Source organism: Gossypium raimondii, chromosome 9 (genome assembly GCF_025698545.1).
Source record: "Gossypium raimondii isolate GPD5lz chromosome 9, ASM2569854v1, whole genome shotgun sequence".
Lineage (NCBI taxonomy): Eukaryota > Viridiplantae > Streptophyta > Magnoliopsida > Malvales > Malvaceae > Gossypium > Gossypium raimondii.
In genome coordinates, this window is record NC_068573.1 from 5,518,361 (window position 1) to 5,540,594 (window position 22,234).

The following is a 22,234-nucleotide window of genomic DNA, read 5'->3' on the forward strand; positions in this document are numbered from 1 at the left end:
AGATTAAGTGAATGTATACTTCTATGGCATAATCTTAAAGATGTAGAGGATAATCATAATCTACCTTGGCTTGTTACCGGAGACTTTAATGAGGTCATTGGTAGTTTTGCATAACTTAGAGGTCTCCCACCTTCCTATACCAGGTTTATAGATTTTCAAGATTGTCACAATCACTATAACTTGATTGATATCGGGTTTAAAGGCTCAAAGTTTACTAGGTTTAATCTTTGTAATATCTCTGGTCTCATCCATGAGCAGATTGATTACACATTTGTGAACCTGAGTGTAAGATTACAATATCCTAATGCATTTGTTACTCATCTTCCTCGGATTCGATTGAATCACTATCCTTTGCTTGTCTATTTAGAGAACCATGTTTGGAAGAAAATTTAAAAGACATGATAGTGAAATGTGAAGTTAACTTTATTTATTTATCATTCAAATAAATAGAAAATAGTTACATATTTACTACAATATGGGCACATTTCCCAATAGTTTCATCATTCGAGACATATTGATACTTAAGTTCGGATAATTTTTTGTCTGTATACAGCAAGCGTTAAGACTGAACTAAACGGTATTTGATTGAAAGTTGACAATATATGAATTGTATAGGTATCCGCCAAACGTGAAAGTGTCTACCCAAGATTGAAAATTGTAAACTGCCATTCTGAAAGAAGTGTATGTGAAGAGATATTATCAGTATGTAATAGATTGTGAAAATATCTTTGTTGGAGTAATAAGCTAGAGAAAAGTACTAAAAGGAATGGAAAGATTGCAATTCAATCCAATAGTGTAAAGAACAAATAAGAGTAGAAGTTTAGTAATTGTCGTATAAGCGTAAGTCCAAAATTGTAATAGTATTCACCCAAACAAGTAAATGAATTAAAAGAGTAATTGGCTTGAATGATCTTTTAGTTTTATCAGTATTCGTCAAGATACTTTATTTCGACTCTCTCTAAGTTCCTTTGAAAGGAACTTAGTTATGATGTCTTTATGTTTCATGTATTGACGTTGGTTTTGCGTCTAGAGGGATGATGCTAAGAATACGCCAAAGAAGGGGCGTATCGGATTATTATACATACAATGTTGTGGGAGTTGCGTAATATATAAATTCATTTTGTAAATTTTGTAACCGTCCAGATGTAGTTGTAGAAAGGATATTTTGTAAAGTTATGTAATATTTGTATTCCTAATTATTAGTTTAATTATTGAGTCTAAGTCTTTATATGAGTTTAATGTATTTATATTTAGCAAAAATGATTTTTGTTGAGACTTGTGTGTGGTAACACTTAAGAGCCGGATCTGGCAAATCGAATCGGGTTGAGGGCGTTACACCAACCAAACTATAAACTTTAGTAAATCGCGAGTGATTTTCTCCCCAAAGTATTTCACCTCTCACAAGGCAAGTGTCTATTATGAATTAAGGATATAGGAAGTGTCAAATTTAAGGAGATATCTGGGATTCCCAATGCATTCTAAAAGAATCTCTATGAATGACTATGAGTTTATTGATAAGATATGGAATAAACTGAGTCTTGGAAAGCAAAATTCCTATCCCTTACTGAAGATTGGTTTTCATTCAATCTAAAATGGCTACCATTTCAAACTATTTCATGCAATTTTGTACGCTCCCCACTAGTATTCATAATCACCTAGATCGTATTAGCATAAACTTTCTTTAGGGAGGCAATGAACAAGCTAGTCATGGTCACCTTGTTGTGTGAGAGTTAGTAACACAACCCAAAGCTTCCGGAGGTTTGGGTATACCAAGAGCAAAGGTTAAAAATCAAACCCTCTAATTAGGTTAGGGTGGAGATTAATCCAAGAGAAAGACATGATTTGGACCAAAGTTCTTACTTCTAAATATCTCATTGATCCTAGAAGTTTGCCCCGTCTAAAGAGCATATCCGTGATTTGATCTTCGCTAAGAAAGATTAGCCACATTCTTGAGTCTAGGTTAAACTTGGTTATTAGATATGGAAAATCTGTCAATTTTTAGTATAATAATTAGATAGGAAGAGGCCCCCTACACAACTTAGTTCAAGGTCCTCTGACACCCTTCGAGGAATCTTGGTCGTTTGAACAAGTCCGTAGTAATTGGTCGAATAGTAGCTTTCCTTCGATCTCATACCAATTATCACAAGATGTGGTTGATACTTTTCTGAGCGTACCTGTATCTTCCCGCAACCTGGGTACTGACTTCATTTGTCGTGGTCCATCAAAATTAGGATCATTTACTCTGGTAAGTACTTATTCCTTCATATTGTTGTGTAATGATTCTTCCCTTGGTAATCCTCTTGGTACAAACTCCAACCTCTGGGTACGGAAAACTAAACTTCCCTTGAAGCTAAAATTCTTTCTGTGGTAATGTGGGCAAGAAGCCCTCCCCACTAGAAACTTCATGGCTCGTCGAGGCATAAATCTAGTTGACCATTGAACCTTTTTCTCCAGTGACCAAGAATCCATCATCCATCTGTTTTGGGAGTGTTGTACTACCAACTGTTATGGACTACTATATTTTCCCACTGCTGATTTACACCATCTCTTGGTAATTGAGAAGATTGGATTGTTGGAGAATGATTCAAAGTTTATTTTGTTTTTTTCTTTTCTAAATTTAGATTTGGTTGAGTTGTGTTAGTTTGTTTCCTTTATTTTTTCTGTTTTTGTTATGATTTTCTGTTGGGATATGATTTCCTATTGAGATATGATTTTCTATTAAGATTTGTTGCTCTGTAAAGCCTATATAAGAGGTTGATCTTTAGTTGAATAATGTAGCATCAGTTTTTCCAAATATACTCTTACAAATCTTTACCATCACTTATTTTTAAAAGGGTATTTTGAGTTCCTGTTTTCCCTTGTGCAGCTGTCCTCTTCAACATTCTTTGGTATCAGCGCTAGGTTCGATTGTTATTAGGTGCATTTCTCATGGCGACAAACAACAATACCATGAGTGTTTCTCAACCGGCAATTCCCGTTTTCAATGGCGACAACTATGAGTTTTGGAGCATCAAAATGAAGACATTGTTTAAATCTCAAGAATTGTGGGACTTAGTTGAGAATGGGTATCTTGATGACGATGGGGAGGCTAAGTTGAGAGAAAAATAGAAAAGAGACAACAAAGCATTATTCTTCATTCAGCAAGCTGTTCACGAGTCGATTTTTTCAAAAATTGCAGAGCAGAAACTGCAAAAGAAGCTTGGACAACATTGCACATGGCGTATCAAGGCACTTCAAAAGTTGTTACAGTGAAGCTTCAGACTCTTCGTCGTGACTTTGAGACATTGCAAATGAAAAGTGGAGAATCAGTGCAAGATTATCTTACAAGGGCAGCAACGGTTGTCAATCAAATGAAGTCCTATGGAGAGCAAGTTACGGATCAAACTACTGTCGAAAAAGTGTTGTAAAGTTTGACTCCAAAGTTTGATCATGTCGTTGCAGCTATTGAAGAGTCTAAAGACTTAGCTACTTACTCATTTGATGAATTACAGGGATCTTTGCAGTCCCACGAAGCAAGATTGAACCGTACAAACGAAAAGTCAGACGAAAAGGCATTCCAAGTGATGGGGGAGCCTTCCAAGCAGCAAGACGATTCAAGAATGGCCACATACAGAAGAGGTTATCGTGGCAGAAGTGGTTATCGTGGTAGAGGAGGTCGTGGCAGAGGTAGAAGTCCTGGACATGATGAACAAAGGCAAATGACAGAAAAACAGAAGCAATACAGGAGCAATGTTCAATGCTATTATTGCAAGAAATATGGGCATGTGATGGTAGATTGCTGGAAAAGGGAAAGACAAGCCAACTATACAGAAGGTGATGAAGAGATTAAGCTATTCATGGCTTATCAAGATGTTGTTATAGCTTCAAAAGACATATGGTTTTTAGACAGCGGTTTTTTAAATCATATGACGGGGATAAAATCTTTGTTTAAGGAGCTGGATGAGTCATACAAGGTGAAGGTGAGACTTGGTGATGAAAAGAAAATACAAGTTGAGGGCAAAGGCACTGTGGCGATAAGCAATAATCATGGTAACATAAAGCTCCTTTATAATGTCTATTTTGTTCCTACTTTATCTCAAAATTTATTGAGCATTGGGCAGCTTATGGGTAGTGGATATTCTGTCATGTTTGATGACATGTCTTGTTTGATTAGAGACAAAAAAACAGAAAAAAATTATTGTTGATGTTCAGATGACACCAAACAAGCTCTTTCCTCTTGAAGTCTCTGATGTAGAAAGTCAGGCTCTTGTTGTTAAAGAGAATAACGAATCTAAGTTGTGGCATTTACGGTATGGGCACTTGAATGTAAAGGGTCTAAAATTGTTGAGTCAGAAGGAAATGGTGTTTGGGCTGCCAAAAATTGAGTCTTTAGATTTGTGCGAAGGGTGTATATTTGGGAAACAATGTAAAAAACCATTTCCTGTAGGAAACTCTAGAAGGGCGTCTGAGTGTCTTGGGCTAATGCATGCTGACATTTGTGGACCTATGAAAATAGAATCCTTGGGTGGAAGTCGTTATTTTTTGTTATTTACAGATGATTGTAGTCGCATGATTTGGGTGTATTTTCTTTACTCCAAATCAGAAGCATTTGAGATTTTTAAGAAGTTCAAGGCGCTCGTTGAAAAGCAAAGTGGAAGAAGTATCAGGGCTTTACGCACTGATCGAGTAGGAGAATTTTTGTCTAATGACTTTAACCAGTTTTGTGAAGAGTAGGGCATACATAGAAAGTTGACAGCACCTTATACATCGCAGCAAAATGGTGTGGCTGAACGTAAGAACCGAACGGTTGTTGAAATGGCAAGAAGTTTGCTAAGATCTAAGGGGCTGCCAGATAAGTTTTGGGCTGAAAGTGTTGTTGTTGATGTTTATTTACTGAATTTGTCTCCAACAAGGGCGGTTCTCAACCGAACACCTTATGAAGCATGGAGTGCTAGGAGACCTTCGGTAAGCCATCTGAAAATATTTGGTTGTATTGCCTATTCTTTGATAGATTCACACAATCAAAGCAAGCTTGATGAAAAGTCTATGAAATGCATCTTTGTTGGTTATTGCTCTCAATCCAAAGCGCATAGGCTTTACAATCCTTTGAGTGGCAAGGTGATTATTAGCAGGAATGTTGTTTTTGACGAAAATGCAAGCTGGGATTGGAATGAAGAGCAGGTACATCAGCAAATCTCTATGCCCATTGAGGTTTCACAAGATGAAAGGCAAGAGTTAAATTCAGCAAGTTCACCTCTTAACTTACCAAGAGCTACAATTTCTGAAGAGCCTTTAGCTGAGCAACTCCCGCTTAGAAGATCGGCAAGGGCCAGAAAGCTGAATCCAAAATATGCTAATGACACTTATGAATCTTGTCAGTTTGCTCTTACTATTTCAGATCCTATATACTATGAAGAGGCTGCTGAAAGGGAAGAGTGGCAGAAGGCAATGGAGGAAGAGATGAAAGTTATTGAGAAGAATGGAACATGGGAAATGGTAGACTTACCGAAAGACAAAAGTGCAATTGGCTTGAAGTGGGTGTTCAAAACAAAGTTTGCTGCTGATGGAAGCTTACAGAAACACAAAGCTCGTCTTGTAGCAAAAGGTTATGCACAACAATATGGTGTTGATTTCAAAGAAACTTTCTCTCCGGTAGCTCGGTTTGAAACAGTGAGGCTTGTTCTAGCATTGGCTGCACAATTGCAATGGCTTGTTTATCAATTTGATGTCAAGTCAGCATTCCTTAATAGAGATCTACAAGAAGAGGTTTATGTAGCACAGTCGGAAGGTTTCATAAAGAAAGGCAATGAAACAAAGGTGTACAAGCTGAAAAAGGCATTATACGGACTGAAGCAAGCCCCTCGAGCATGGTACAGCAAGATTGATGGGTATTTTCAGGAAAAAGGATACGTGAGAAGTGAGAACGAGCCTACCTTATATCTAAAAAAGGAAGGTAATGATTTCATCATTGTCTGTCTTTATGTTGATGATATCATTTATACTAGTTCTTCTACTTTTCTTGCGGATGAGTTTAAATCTCAAATGATGAATGAATTTGAGATGTCGGATATGGATCTACTGCATCATTTCCTTGGTCTTGAAGTTCATCGGGCTGAAGATGGTATTTTTATCTCACAAAGAAAATATGCCAAGGATCTTCTCAGTAAGTTTGGCATGCTTAATTGCAAACCTACAATTACACCCATGAACATCAATGAGAAATTACAATAAGAAGATGGAGGAGAAATGGCAGATGCAAAAAGGTTCAGAAGCTTGGTAGGTGGTTTAATTTACTTAACGCATACCATGCCCGATATTTCATTTCCTGTTGGTGTTATTTCCAGGTTTATGCAACAACCTTCAATAGTTCATTATGGAGCAGCAAAAAGAGTCTTGCGTTATATTGCAGAAACTTTAGGGTATGGTGTTTGGTACTCCAAAACTTCGAATTTCAGATTGTCTGGGTTCACAGATAGTGATTGGGCAAGTTCGTTGGATGATAGACGAAGTGTTTCAGCAAATGTTTTCACTCTAGGTTCGGGAGTGATCACTTGGAGTTCGAAAAAGAAAGCTACAGCAGCACTGTCAACTTTAGAAGCTGAGTATATAGCAGCAACCTCAGCAGCTTGTCAAGCCATTTGGCTAAGAAGGGTGTTAGCAGATCTTCAACATGAGCAAAAGGAAGCAACAGAAATATTTTGTGACAACCAAGCAACTATTACCATGACAAAAAAATCCAACATTCCATGGCAGAACGAAACATATAGACATTCGCTATCATTTTATACGCAATCTGGTTGCAAAAAAGGAGATAACATTGGAATATTGCAGCACTCAAGATCAGCTGGTAGATATGCTGACCAAGTCATTATCGAAAGAGAAGTTTTGTTATCTTAAAGCCTTACTTGGTGTGTGCAAGTTTGAATCAAGGGGGAGTGTTGGAGAATGATTCAAAGTTTATTTTGTTTTTTTCTTTTCTAAATTTAGATTTGGTTGAGTTGTGTTAGTTTGTTTCCTTTATTTTTTCTGTTTTTGTTATGGTTTTCTATTGGGATATGATTTCCTATTGAGATATGATTTTCTATTAAGATTTGTTGCTCTGTAAAGCCTATATAAGAGGCTAATCTTTAGTTGAATAATGTAGCATCAGTTTTTTCAAATATACTCTTAGAAATCTTTACCATCACTTATTTTTAAAAGGTTATTTTGAGTTCATTTTTTCCCTTGTGCAGTTGTCCTCTTCAACATGGATTGAAGGTAATGTCAACTCCAAAGGTTGGATCCAAAATCTTCTAATCCCTTGGTTCATAATTTCTATTTACACTTTATGGGAAATTTGGCTCTGCCGAAATGAGTTAGTTTTTTTTCCAAATATAGACCCTTAAGAGGGTTCCTTCAATGGATCATTACTAGTGCTGGCGAAATTACTACACTTTCTCCTACAAAAAGATTGAACCTTCCTGATTTCACCCCATTTTTGTGGAAACCCCCTTCGTCGGGATGGGCTAAATTAAACACTAATATTTTATTGTCTCCTTGGTTGATGAATGAGGGATGCTCTTCTGTTCTATGAGTTCTAACATTTTGATACACGTTTTTCGTGAAAGAAACAAATGTGCAACTGCTTTGACGCAATTGGAAAGTACTCACTCTTCTCTGGATGCATGACTTACTATGTGTGTGTTCTATCCCAGCCTGTTGTTTATATTGTTTATTGTTGGGTGATGCCTGTACAAGCCTAATTTTTTTAACCGAGGCCCATTACCCAATAACCAAACCCAACACTAACCCAATACCCAATACCCAAAACCACCTAGACCTTACTCATCAGCCCAAACCTAGACCCAAAATCTAAACCTACTAAAACTAAACCCTAATGGCCCAAATGGCCCAAAGTGCAAATCAGAAAACAGAACCATAGCCTACTGCCTTCAACCGCACCACCTGCCCTTTTGACTTCCACGCCGCCGCCGTATTTCCTCTCTGTTGCCGTCGCCTCTAGTAACCACCAACTCTACCACCTAATCCATCAGCATCAAATCACTCTGCAAACAAGGGGAAAACACGCAAAGTAGCAAAATAATAGAGAAAATAGAAATGGATCGGCTATAAAAGCCAAACACCATGTCTGTATTTTTTTTTTACAATCGATTAACAACAACCAGTGAATAAGAAGAAGATTAAAAAGCAAAAGAAAAAGGTTGATTTCAATTTATTTTCTTCTCTGTTCTTGCGTTTTTATTTACTTTCTTCTATTTTTTATTTATTTTATTTTTTGTTTATTTTCTACAACTCTTTTAACAAAACAAAAATAAGAAAAGCGAGTTACCTGTGCTGCGCCGGAAAGGAGAAGACGAGCGGTTTCCCCTCGTTCTTCAAGCTTCGGATTTTTTTTCGAGGTTTGGCCCTAGATTTGTGCCTAAGACACGCCTGGCTTCAAAAAAAGGATCAAAAGATCCGATTTTGGAGTCGTCGGCCACCACATGCGGCGGTGCTAGGGCGGAGGCACGCCGGAGGCCTAGATCGGCCGATGACCGGCGCCAGGGCCTGAGAGAATGCAAAAGAGAGAGTTCTCTCTCAGTTTTTTTTAAAAAAATAACGAATATGATCTCTTTTTTTTGAGTTTTTTTAATATTTATACTAAAAGTGAAACAGCGCCGTTTTAGCCCCATGACCCGCGCGCGACCCGACCCGCTCTAGGGGGATCCGCGCGTTTTCATGAGATGGTCTATTGGCGCAATAAGCCCCTCCGCGTTTTCTGTGTATTCAATTCGGTTTCTTTATTATTTTCAATTTTGGCCATGAATTCTCGCGTCTGTTTCAATGTGGTCCATAGACCATGTGCAGGCATTAAACTAGAACGGCGTCGTTTGGTCAATAGGGTGATATTTCCCCTTTGGTCCTTTCCTATTGACACGCGTTTTACTCCAGTCCTTTTCGTTTTTTTATTTTCGAATTTACCCAATATTTCCGTTTTTATTTCAATTTAGCCCGTTTTTATCTATTTTATTGTTTAATTAATTATTTTAAATATAATAATATTATCATTACTATTTATAATTATTATCAGTTTTATTTTCCTTTTATTTATTCATTATTATTGTTAATATATTGATTTTTTATTATTATTTTAGCCTTATATATATAGATGTTTATATATTCTTATATTTTATAAGCTTAAAGTATTTATACATGTGTATATCTTTCATAATTTATTTATATATATGTACATACCTATATATATTTGTACTATATTTTATAGTTTATACACATATTTTTTATGCATATATCAATATCGTTTTAATTTTATAAGTAAACATATACCTTCTTACTTTTTTATAATCTTATTCATTTATTTATTCCATTTTCTTTATTGATTTGAATGAATTTTTAATTTTATTTGCTTGTATATATTGCTATTTAGTATGTTATTGATTTGTACTTATCTTATTTTTATAGCAATTGCTCGTATTGTTTTCGCTTATTGTATTCAATATCGCCTTATTACAAGTATTGACATCGTGTTTTATTATTTCATGTTGAATTAATTTATTTCAATGCATAAACTATGATTTTTGAATAAGCAAAATCTTGTGTTTAGATTTGAGAATATCGTACCCTAACTTCCTGGGTCACGATTTTCACAATAAATCTAAATACATGAATCCTTTCAAACTCAAGTTTTAAATGATCTCGGGATTTGAAAAAAGATCGCGTCCTAACTTACTGGTCGTGATCTCGCTTTTTAAATCCGAGATAGCTAAAATACATTTTAATTAAGCATTTCTCTCGTATCGAGAATTCGAGATATTGTATCCTAACTTACTGGATACGATTCTCTTTCTCAATTAACGTAAAATATGTTTCTTTTCCCAAATTTGTTTTAACCTTTCATACAAGGATCGTATCTTTAAAATTCTTCAAAGTTTTCAATTATCGACATCAAGACATTAACTAATCAACTAGGTACCAATTTTTGGGCGTATTGAGGGTGCTAATCCTTCCTCGTGTGTAACCGACTCCCGAACCCATTTTTCTGAATTTTGTGGACCAAACTTGTTGTTTTAATAAAATCAAACTATTTATTAAAAATAACCACTTTTCGAGGTGATCCAATCACACCTCATAAAAAAAAGGGGGATTGGTGGCGACTCCCGTTTCATTTTTCAAAACCCAAGTCGACTCGTTTTCCGTCAAAAAATGGTGTTAACAGCTTGGCGACTCCGCTGGGGACTTTAAATAAGAGAGTCAAGCCACGAGTTGATTATTTCTTGTCTTTTTGTCGAAAGTTGAAAATTTAATTTAAATATACGATCCTCTCATTGCATTTCATTTGTTTTGAGTTATAATTCTCATCATGATTTGTATTTTAAATTTTTTTTGCATTGCATTGCATGACCGTTGGTCACACCTTTTAAGTGGGAGTGAGAAGCTAGTCCTTCATGAGGTTTTCACCTTCGTGCAGGATAGTGGATCGCTTTCGGGATACATCCGTACCTATGTCTTCGTGAGATTTTTATCTCCATGTAGCCGTAGGGAAATGTATTCCCCTGAACCGAACTCGGTCTGTAAGAGCCTACAGTAGGTGAAGATCGAGGAATCTGCTGGTTCGGGTACCCTTACTTTAGAGCCAAACCTCATATAGTGAACCTTAGGGACTCACCTTAGGTAGAACTACACCAAACCCTAGTAGATACCCTGATATATGCTTTTATTCTTTTTGAATTGTCTTGGATTGTATGTTTATACCTGATACTAACATTTGTTGTTTTATTTTGGATGCATGACATTTCAACTGCATGGCATTTCATTATAAAAGGCGTTGGTTCATATTTGGTTTCTAGAAAGAAAGATTATCATGGAAAGGGGATTTCTTGATAAGGTGAAAGATAATGCGGCGGTCCGAATTTGGTCAGAAACGACACAACGAGAGAAAGGGGATAGTTTGGCTGAAGGATATGAATCTGAGTTATGGGACTTCACCCATATTAGCGTAACCTAGAACAATTTGCAAGAATTGAAAGAAATTTGGAGCTAGTTGAACGAGGAGGACAGACGATTGTTCTATTCCGATTATGGGGATTTGTCGTACCTGCTAGATATGAAGGTAGACAAGCACCTGTTTCGGGCTCTCGCACAATTTTGAAACCCCGCCTACAGTTGTTTTACATTCGGAAAAGTCGACTTGGTACCTACGATAGAAGAATATATGGCTTTACTTCGGTGTTCAAAGAGTCAAGTCGATAGAATCTACTCAATAGCTGCAAATGCACCCTTTTTGAGAAGATTGATGAACATAACAGGTATGAGTGAGCAGTGGGTCACAGCCCGAATCAAACAAAAAGGGGATAACAAGTGCCTTTCTTGGAGGAATTTGAAAGATGTGGTCCTAGTGCATCCAGATGTAAAAAAGAGGGTAGATGTCTTCGCTTTGTGCATATACGGCTTAGTTATCTTTCCCAGAGCTTTGGGGCATATTGGTGAGGCAGTCACTGATCTATTCGATCGTCTCGACAAGGGAGTTACTCCGGTTCCAGCAATTCTAGCAGAAATATTCAGATCATTGAATGCCTGTCGGTGAGTAGGTGAAGGCAGATTCGTCGGACGTGTTCAGTTATTACTTGCATGGTTCCATAGTCTTTTTTGGAAAGTGGATAAGGTGTCATATCGGGTCTTCTCTGAAAACTATTCGCCACTAAAGGAGATAGTAGGTACACCGAGAAGAGATGACATTTCGATGGAAAAATGGATGGCAATTCTTCAGAGCCTTCAAGAAGAGGACATTGAATGGAGAGCTCCGTGGTTACTTCCAGACGAAATTTTGTATCGGTGTGGTGATTTTGATTGGGTCCCTCTACTTGGAATCTGGGGAGCTATTGGATATGCCCCGTTATTAGTGCTCAGACAATACAGGTCAAGACAGTTTATACCCGCAACCCAGGGACTAGTCAGGTGTGAATTCGCATACGGGAGTGATGGTTACAAAAAGAAGATTCGAGAGATATCCAACGCGTGGAACCAAACTCGACGAATGAAGAGATTGGCTGTAGGACCAATGACGACTCCTGAGTACGACGAATGGAGGGCCAGAAGAATCAATGAAAATATTCCCAAATCGAGTCATGAAGGCAGTCAGTCATTAGAAGAGCATTTAAGGGTCGTCCCTTCTGAACTGGAAATTTTAAAACAGGATTTTGAAAGAAGAAATGCAGAGTTGGAAAAGCAGATAGAGTGAATAGAGGAAGAAAAAATGAATTTAAGACTGGATGCAGATGTTCAGAAGCTTGAGGCGGAGCGACTAAGAAAAGGGAAAGCTAGGGCTAAAGAAGATCTTGATAGTTTAAAAACAGATTACAAGAAGCTGCGATTATCAATGAGGACTGCCGGGTTGGGAAAGTCTTCTGAACAGTGGCACAAGGAGATTCAAGAAGAAAAGAATAGGGCTGATGAATGGGAAAGGAGGTTCCAAGAAATTCAAGCACGGAACGAGACTTTAAAGAGGAGTTTGTCGGAGAATCAGAAAGAGAAAGGGGAGCTGGAGAACAGAGTGACTGAATTAGAAGGATCTCTTCATTGGCATCGAAATCGGAATTCTGTGATGGAATTAAGGGCAAGCTTAAATAAAATTGAAGAGTTAGAAGCAGCATTGCAAAATTGTGAGATTCGGATTGAGTACTTGGAATCTAATGAAGATTGTCAAGCCGAGCAGTTGCACTACTTTCAGAACCAAGTAAGAGATAGGGATCACATTATGGGAGAAGCCGTGCTTCAAATCCGAGAGGTGGCTGACCATTTGCAGACGTTAGCAGTACAAGCTGATGTGTTGAGCGTGAAGTACGAATTAGTGTCAAGTCAAGGACAAGAGTTAGCCTCGTTACTTAAGAAGTTTGTTTTCTAGTAAAGTTTTTAAAATGAAATTGAATTAGAATCAACGCCCCTTTTGCATTCATTTCATGCATTGCATCACATTATATGCATTAACAACCATTAAAGGACCCTAATTGAATAAAATTATTTCAGCTAACCTGGAAAATCGACACTGTTACGGTACTCGGGCTAAGTCAAAAATTATGGAACAAAGGTTGGAAAAACTAGAACGGCTTCAAAAGGAAATGCAAGACCAGTGGCAGGTGCAAATGAAAGAACATGTGGAAAAGATCCAAAAAGACATGGTACAAAAGATGAAGGAGTCTCAGGATGACCTAATGACTAAATTGACGCAATTAATAACTAAGGGAGCGGATAAAGGGAAAGGTCCTGTGATTTGCGATGAAGAAGAAAACAATGATGAACCACTTTTTCCTCCAAGATTCACACCTCCGCATGCGCAAGTTAAGACTGAACCACATCCACGAAGACTTTCTGTTTCAATTAGGCCTCAGCATCTTCAAGGTGATCCTTCAATACTGAAGAACCTTCAGGTCGGATCTGGTTCTAGTCCTGGCGATAATCTGGTTAATTTTGTTGTCCCGGATTTCGATGAAGTAGCTGAGAAAGACAAGGTAAAGGAAGAGTTACCAAAGCAGTTTGAGGAGAAATGGAAATGGATTGAAGAGAAGTTTAGGGCAATAGAAAGTATCGACAGGTATCGTGGAATATATGCGAAAGATCTGAGCTTAGTTCCGGATCTGGTGCTTCCTTACAAATTTAGGATGCCGGAATTTGAGAAATATAATGGGACCAGTTGCCCAGAAGCCCATATCACTATGTTCTGCAGGAGAATGACGGGTATATTAATAATGATCAATTATTAATACACCGCTTCGAGATAGTCTTACTGGTCGGCGTTAAAATGGTACAATCACTAAGCCGAACCAAAATTACTACTTGGAGAGATTTGGCACAGGCATTCATGAGACAATACAATCATGTCTCAGAAATGATGCCTGACAGGATAACTCTGCAGAATTTGGAGAAGAAATCGAACGAAAGCTTGGACAATATGCACAGAGGTGGAGAGAAGTGCGGTCTGAGTGCAACCACCTCTTTTGGAAAAAGAAATGACGACGCTTTTTATTAACACATTGAAAGCCCCATTCATCACTCACATATTGGGAAGCACTTCAAAGAATTTCTCGGATATAATCATGAACGGCGAAATGATCGAGCATGCTATTAAAAGTGGAAGAATAGACGGAGGGGAGAACAATAAAAGGACAGCCTCGAGGAAAAGAGAAAATGAAGTGAATAATGTGAATGCCTACGGTAAATCAATTATTGTGAGTCAACCGAGGAAAGCGGTCATTAATCAACAGGGCTCATCGAAACAAGAGTCGGGAATGAGGCAAAATACTGAGAAGCCCCAGTTCACTCCCATTCCAATGACATATAAGGAGCTGTACCAGAATTTATTTAATGCGCATGTTGTCGCTCCTCGTTATTTAAGTCCTCTACAACCCCCATATCCAAAATGGTATGACACAAACGCTCAGTGTGACAATCATGCCGGAATTTCAGGACACTCGATAGAAAATTGTACTACTTTCAAAAAGGTAGTGGAAGGACTTATCAAATTGGGCGTTGTCAAATTTGGTGACTCACCCAACACGGAAAGACCGTTGCCCAATCATGATGAAGGGGTGAACGCGATAATTGAGAATGGAGGAAGGAGAGTCAAAGCCAATGTAGTAGAGATAAGGACCCCCCTTGAATGGGTTTGGAAACAAATGGTGAAAGGAGGTCGCATCAAGCAAGATTCAATAGAAAGGCCTGAAGGAGTAAGTAAGTTTTGTGAGTTCCACGCAGAAGAAGGCCACGACATCCAAAAATGTACCGAATTCAGAACCATGGTGCAAAACTTAATGGATAAAAAAGAGTTGGAATTTTATGAAGAGATTAATGGACTAGAAGAAGGAGAAGTTTATGCTGAAGAAGAAGGATCCACGGGGAAAGCCCAAAAGGCTAGTCACCCAGTGGTAATTATTTCAAAACCAATGAGCAGAGAATCTGGAATTCAAATAGCGCCAAAGGTCATAATCCAAAAACCTGTATCCTTTCCTTACGAGGATAGCAAAAAGGTTCCTTGGAATTACGACTGCAATGTGACAATTCCAGGGAAAGAGAGCTTGGTAAACGCTTCAGGAGAGGATGAAGGATTCTATACACGAAGTGGAAAACGCTATGATCCAGCAAACGCGAGAGTGGAATTTGGAAAAGGAAAAGCCTTAGCAGTTGAGTTGGGAAAAGTAAAAACAGACAAAACTGAACCGCGTGTCAATCAGCCGGTAACCAAAAATGAGGCTAGAGAATTTCTAAAATTCTTGAAACATAGTGAGTACAGCGTGGTAGAACAATTGCATAAACAACCGGCTCGTATCTCGGTGCTTGAATTGCTTATAAGTTCAGAGATACATCGTAATACGTTGATTAGGCTACTAAATGAAACTTATGTCGCTCACGATATCTCAGTGAATAAGTTGGACCGCTTGGTTAATAATATCAGTGCCGACAATTTCATTTTCTTTAATGATGATGAAATACCGTCGGGGGGAAGAGGAGCCACCAAAGCATTACATATCACTGCTCGTTGTGGGGAGTATGCGTTAGCAGGAGTACTAATTGATAATGGGTCAGCCTTGAATGTTTTACCCCTATCCACCTTAAATAGGTTACCGGTGGATAGCTCTCACATGAAATCATGCCAGAATATAGTGAGAGCATTTGATGGTACTGAAAGGAAGGTGATGGGAAGAATAGAAATACCCCTCTTGATTGGCCCAAATATATACGAGGTGGATTTTTTAGTGATGGATATCAAGCCTTCGTATAACTGCTTGTTGGGAAGACCCTGGATTCATTCAGCAGGAGCGGTGCCTTCATCATTACACCAGAAGTTGAAATTGGTAACAGAAGGCCGGTTAATTACGATTGACGCTGAGGAAGACATCATTGCATCGGTAACCAGTGACACACCATATTTGGGAATAGATGATGAGGCAGTTGAATGTTCCTTTCGATCTTTGGAGTTCGTAAATGCAACCTCTGTAATTGAGGGAAAGAAGATTCCGATGCCCAGCATATCTAGAGCCACGAGGATGGGACTACAAATGACAGTTGGGAAATGAGCTATGCTCGGAAGAGGACTGGGAAGATGCCTTCAAGGATGGGACTGAAGTTTTTAGAGCTTTTTCAGAGTAATATTCAAAACATACTAATTGTTCTAAGCCTAGAGAAAATGAAACTTTTTGTGAAATGAAAGGGGCTTATATTTGAACATTATGATTTTAATGAAATATATTTTCGCATTTTGAGTATATATTCTTTTCATTATTTCACATGAATAGTCATCTTGGATGCTTTTATCATTCTTTTTCATTCATTCATGACTATATTAAATAAGAATCCTTAAATTCATACATTCCCTGTACATTTTTCGGTACTTATAACAGGTCCCAAGATATCAATGACATGAGTGACTCTACTATGGACTTAGGAAATCCTTTTGATCAAGATGTGTGTTTAGAGGAATCTCAAGATTTTCAAGATAACATAGATTGCAACCTATCTCCAGACTTGTTGAGGATGGTAGAGCAGGAAGAGAAACAAATCCTACCTCACAAGGAGACAGTAGAGACAGTGACCCTGGAAGAGGGAAAGGTGGTGAAGATTGGCACATGCATAGCTGAAGAAGTAAAACAAGACCTCATTGAGTTGCTTCGAGAATTCAAAGATGTCTTTGCATGGTCATATCAAGATATGTCGGGGCTAAGTACTGACATTGTAGTTCACCGACTTCCTATAAAGGAAGATTGCAAACCAGTTCAGCAAAAACTCCGAAGAATGAGACCTGATGTTGTATTAAAAATAAAAGAGGAGGTGCAAAAGCAATTCGACGCTGGATTCCTGCAAGTGGTCAAATACTCCAAGTGGGTGGCCAATATCGTTCTTGTCTCTAAGAAAGATGGGAAGGTACGAATGTGTGTAGATTATAGAGATTTAAATAAGGCTAGCCCAAAAGATAACTTTCCCTTGCCGCACATCGACATCTTGGTAGACAACACAACGGGGCATTCACTGTTTTCTTTCATGGATGGTTTCTCTGGATATAACCAAATTAAGATGCATCCTGAGGATATGAAGAAAACTACATTCATAACCCTATGGGGAACCTTTTGCTATAAAGTGATGCCATTTGGGTTGAAAATGCACAGCGTGATCGGAGGCCATGGTAACCTTTGTTTCATGATATGATGCATAAGGAATTAGAAATCTATGTTGATGACATGATTGCGAAATCTAAAACGAAAGAGGAACATGTTCTGGTCCTTAAGAAATTATTTATGAGGTTGAGAAAATTTCAGCTAAAATTAAATCCAGCAAAATGCACATTTGGGGTCAGATCAGGAAAATTGCTTGGGTTCGTGGTCAGTGAGAGAGGAATCGAGATTGATCCTGACAAAGTAAGAGTAATACAAGAATTACCTCCGCCGCGTACTCAAAAAGAGGTTCGAGGTTTTCTAGGAAGACTGAACTACATCGCTCGGTTTATTTCACAATTAACTGAGAAATGTGACCCTATATTCCGTCTCCTTAAGAAACATAATCCAGGTGTATGGGATGAGGAGTGCCAAAAAACTTTTGAAAAAGTGAAACATTACTTGTCCAACGCCCCAGTGCTGATGCCACCTTGCCCAGACAAACCGCTAATACTGATTTGGCAATATTTGAAAATTCCATGGGATGCGTGCTTGGTAAACATGATGAGACAGGACGAAAAGAAAGAGCAATCTACAATCTCAGTAAGAAGTTCACCGAATGCGAAACAAGATATTCGCCAATCGAGAAGTTATGTTGTGCCCTGATCTGGACAACTCGAAGACTGAGACAGTACATGTTGTACCATACAACCTGGCTAATTTCTAAATTGGACCCCCTAAAATACTTGATGGAATCAACCGCTTTGAATGGAAGAATGGCCCGATGGCAAATTCTCCTATCTGAGTTTGACATAGTCTATGTGAACCAGAAGGCTGCAAAAGGGAGTGCAATAGCGGACTTCCTGGCAAGTAGAGCGCTGGAGGATTATGAACCCTTAAACTTTGATTTCCCAAATGAAGATTTGATGTATGTTGCAACTATAGAAAAATATTTCCAAGAAGGTGGTCCTTGGAAGCTAAATTTTGATGGAGCTTCAAATGCTATAGGCAACGGAATCGGGGCAGTACTCGTGTCCCCTAGTGGAGATCATTACCCTTTCACTAGCAAATTGGATTTTGATTGTACAAATAACATGGCTGAGTATGAAGCTTGCATTATGGGCATCCGAGCAGCCATAGAGCGGAAAATTAAGGTGCTAAAGATATACGGGGACTCTGCATTAGTAATTTACCAGCTCAAAGGGGAATGGGAAACAAGAGACCCCAAGTTAGTCTGCTATCGAAAATTGGTTATGGAATTGATTGAGGAATTTGATAGTGTCACCTTTAGTTATCGCCCACGAGATGAGAACCAGATGGCAGATGCTTTGGCTACCCTAGCTTCTATGTTCAGAGTGAACAGGCTAGAGGATATGAAGCCTATCCAGATCAGCATTTATGAGGCTCCAGCCCATTGTTGCAACATTGACAATGAAGGAGAAAAAGATGATCATCCCTGGAACCATGACATATTGCGATATGTGAAGAGTCGTGAGTACCCTGACCATGCGACTGAAAATGATAAGAAGACATTGAGGAGATTGGCCATTGATTATGTCCTAGATGGGGATATCTTGTATAAAAGAGGAAAAGATCAAGTATTGTTGAGATGTGTGGACACTGTTGAAGCTAAAGAAATTTTGGAAGAAGTGCATGAAGGTATCTGTGGAACGCATGCCAATGGCTAGACAAATTATGAGATTCAGGTACTATTGGTCCACCATGGAAGGGGATTGCATTAATTATGCCAAAAAGTGCCATAAATGTCAATTTTATGGTAACAAAATGCACGCACCACCGTCACCTCTTCATGTTATGGTTTCTCCATGGCCTTTCTCCATGTGGGGAATAGATGTTATTGGGCCAATATCTCCGAAGGCTTCTAACGGGCATCATTTTATCTTTGTGGTTATTGATTACTTCACTAAATGGGTGGAGGCTGCTTCATATGCAAATGTCACGAAGTCAGCAGTTAGCAAGTTTCTGAAAAAAGAGATCATATGTCGATAAGGGATGCCTGAAAGGATCATATCTGATAATGCACTAAACTTGAATAACAACTCAATAGCGAAAGTTTGTAGTCAGTTCAAGATCAGACACCACAATTCGTCACCGTACCGTCCAAAAATGAATGGTGCCGTGGAAGCAGCTAATAAAAATATCAAGAAAATTGTAGGGAAATGACTGAAAACTACAAAGACTGGCACGAGAAACTACCTTTTGCCCTTCTGGCATATCGTACCTCTATTAGGACCTCTACGGGGGCAACGCCGTTTTCTTTAGTCTATGGGATGGAGGCAGTTTTACCCATAGAAGTTGAAATTCCTTCTCTCCGAGTATTAGCTGAACTAAAGTTGGATGAGGCTGAATAGATTCAATCTCGATATGACCAGCTAAACTTGGTAGAAGAAAAGAGGTTAAAAGCTATTCGTCATGGTCAGATGTATCAGAAACGAATGATGCGAGCCTATTACAAAAAAGTTCGTCCCAGAGAATTGTACGAGGGGGACTTGGTGTTGAAAAAGATTCTTCCTCTACAAAAGAATTTTAGAGGAAAATGGATGCCAAATTGGGAAGGTCCATATGTGGTAAAAAATGCCTTTTTAGGAGAAGCTTTAATCTTAAGCGAAATGGATGGTAAAAGCCTGCCAAATTCTGTGAATTCAAACTCAGTCAAGAAATATTTCACTTGAAAAAAGGGGTTTAAAAAAATAAATAAATAAAAAAGAAAAAAAGAGAGGCCAAGGTGAAAACCCGTAAAGGGCGCCTTGAGACCAAAAGGGATTTGAGTTGAAAACCTGAAAAAGACGGCTCAAATTTTGATGAGGCATGAGGTGAACGGAACAACTCAAATTTTGATTAAAAATCTGGGGCAAGTGGTGGTCTCGCTATACCTGAATCACAAGAAAGGGTAGGCGACATCTTAGGGTATCGACAAAATACTGTAGATTCCCTAAACGCATATTAAATGGTGTAAAAAAAAACTTATGCAGGGAAACTCGTGCTGCGATATCTGGGGCACCTATTGTTATCTTATATTTTGAATCTTGGCAAAATTTGTTGTCTTGATTGATGTATTCATTTCAAGCTTTGTTCCCCAATAAAATTTCATTTTGTCTATTTTTCATCTCATCTTAGGAAAATTTGTTAACTCATTCATTTCGAGATTTGTTCTCAATAGCATTTTGTTTGTCCATTGTGATAATCTTTTTTCAAAAACATTTGGAATAACGATTAATGGACTGAATGTTCAAACAAAAGGAGCTTTGCATACTACTCTAGAAATTTCTAAATAATGAAGGAACCTGAAACAGGACCGTTGTTTAGAACACACCAGATTTGAAGTGTCCTTTTAAAATTTGTTGTCCAAACGTGGATAAAACAAAATGACAAATGTCGTGTTAGGTGACAAGGCTTCAATGAACAAGCAAGCAATAACCACCAGGCAATAGGAAGAGGTTTCTTTGGAGAAGAAATTCCTCATTTTGACCATGAGCATTTGGCATGACACCTTGGGAATGAGGTAAAGGACCAAAGAGCTTCACATTCTGTATCTTTGAATTGCGATATGAGGAGATTGAAAAAAGCCGTATTTTTCTACCCTTGGGTTACAGTGGGAGATTGATGGTGCAAATTTTATGTCCCAGTGGGGGACAATTTGGCTAAGTGTTCCTTTAGAAAAGTTAGTCAAGTAAGAAGGTGCTGTAACACATCAGTCACAAAACCTTAATGAATTTCAAGTAATGGTAACCTAAGCGAGATCATTCACGAAAAATAAAATTCTGCATTCATGCAAACACCATTCACACATGTCTAGTTAGAAGCGTTTGTTTCATTTTGATCATGTCATCCTAATCATTAGGTATAATTAGGTTCATTATACAGGTCTTATTTCCCTGAGATTACAGTGGAATAGACCGAATAATTTCAGATCTTATCTCCCTGAGATTACAGCGGAGCAGATTGAAGCTAGTAATCCTATCTCCCTGAGATTACAGTGGAGCGGATTAAAATGAAGGATCTTATCTCTCTGAAGTTACAGCAGAGTAGATCGCGTCAGGTCTTATTTCCCTGAGATTACAGTGGAACAGACCGAAGAATTTCAGATCTTATCTCCCTGAGATTACAGCGGAGCAGATTGAAGCTAGTAATCCTATCTCCCTGAGATTAAAGTGGAGCGGATTAAAATGAAGGATCTTATCTCTCTGAATTTACAACAGAGTAGATCGCGTCAGGTCTTATTTCCCTGAGATTACAGTGGAACAGACCGAAGAATTGCAAATCCTATCTCCCTGAGATTACAGTGGAGCGGATTAAAATGAAGGATCTTATCTCTCTGAAGTTACAACAGAGTAGATCACGTCAGTTCTTATTTCCCTGAGATTACAGTGGAACAGACCGAAGAATTGCAAATCCTATCTCCCTGATATTACAGTGGAGCGGATTAAAATGAAGGATCTTATCTCTCTGAAGTTACAACAGAGTAGATCACGTCAGGTCTTATTTCCCTGAGATTATAGTGGAACAGACCGAAGAATTGCAAATCCTATCTCCCTGAGATTACAGAGGAACGGATTAAAATGAAGGATCTTATCTCTCTGAAGTTACAAAGAGTAGATCGCGTCAGTCTTATTTCCACGAGATTACAGAGAGAATGAATCAAGAATTTCAGATCTTATCTCCCTGAGGTTACAGCGGAGCAGATTGAAGCTAGTAATTCTATCTCCCTGACGTTACAGTGGAGTAGACTTAAACCACAAACCTCGTCCCCCTGAAGTTGCTGCAAAGAAGATTGAAGCTACAAGTCGGATCTTGTTGAAGTGCAGTGGAGTGGATTGAAGCGACAAGACACAGTAGACTGGAATGAGGCTACCTGAAGAAGAAAAGCGTCAAGAGAAGTCGAAACTCGACGAGCCTGGGCAAAATTAGGCTTTCTTAGTCTTTGCTCTGTTATCGTTACACGACAACGAGCAAAGAGGGGCAGCTGTACAAGCCTAATTTTTTTTAACCGAGGCCCATTACCCAATAACCAAACCCAACACTAACCCAATACCCAATACCCAAAACCACCTAGACCTTACCCATCAGCCCAAACCTAGACCCAAAATCTAAACCCACTA

The 22,234-nt window shown here is 38.5% G+C and overlaps 3 protein-coding genes across 3 annotated transcripts; all 3 read left to right on the plus strand.

Annotated features, from left to right (window-relative positions):
• Positions 1 to 6,214: 6,214 nt before the first annotated feature.
• On the plus strand, positions 6,215 to 6,876 carry LOC128032531 (secreted RxLR effector protein 161-like). Its single transcript, XM_052621137.1, has 2 exons — positions 6,215 to 6,255; positions 6,324 to 6,876. Exons 1-2 carry the CDS (start codon positions 6,215 to 6,217, stop codon positions 6,874 to 6,876), a joined length of 594 nt encoding a protein of 197 aa, XP_052477097.1.
• A 7,190-nt stretch (positions 6,877 to 14,066) lies between these two features.
• Positions 14,067 to 16,043, plus strand: LOC105797410 (uncharacterized). The gene has a single exon (XM_012627393.2). It carries the CDS (start codon positions 14,067 to 14,069, stop codon positions 16,041 to 16,043), a length of 1,977 nt encoding a protein of 658 aa, XP_012482847.2.
• A 631-nt stretch (positions 16,044 to 16,674) lies between these two features.
• On the plus strand, positions 16,675 to 18,802 carry LOC105797411 (uncharacterized). Its single transcript, XM_012627394.2, has 4 exons — positions 16,675 to 16,887; positions 17,178 to 17,461; positions 17,593 to 18,122; positions 18,225 to 18,802. Exons 1-4 carry the CDS (start codon positions 16,675 to 16,677, stop codon positions 18,800 to 18,802), a joined length of 1,605 nt encoding a protein of 534 aa, XP_012482848.2.
• Positions 18,803 to 22,234: the final 3,432 nt, after the last annotated feature.

Coding starts and splice junctions, on each gene's coding strand:
- LOC128032531 (XM_052621137.1), top strand. CDS start 6,215: ATGGAGGAGAAATGGCAGATGCAAAAAGGTTCAGAAGCTTG. Junction 6,256..6,323: donor CAAAAAGGTTCAGAAGCTTG/GTAGGTGGTTTA, acceptor TGTTATTTCCAG/GTTTATGCAACAACCTTCAA.
- LOC105797410 (XM_012627393.2), top strand. CDS start 14,067: ATGAACGGCGAAATGATCGAGCATGCTATTAAAAGTGGAAGAATAGAC.
- LOC105797411 (XM_012627394.2), top strand. CDS start 16,675: ATGTCGGGGCTAAGTACTGACATTGTAGTTCACCGACTTCCTATAAAG. Junction 16,888..17,177: donor TCTCTAAGAAAGATGGGAAG/GTACGAATGTGT, acceptor ATGATGCATAAG/GAATTAGAAATCTATGTTGA. Junction 17,462..17,592: donor AGACTGAACTACATCGCTCG/GTTTATTTCACA, acceptor CCAACGCCCCAG/TGCTGATGCCACCTTGCCCA.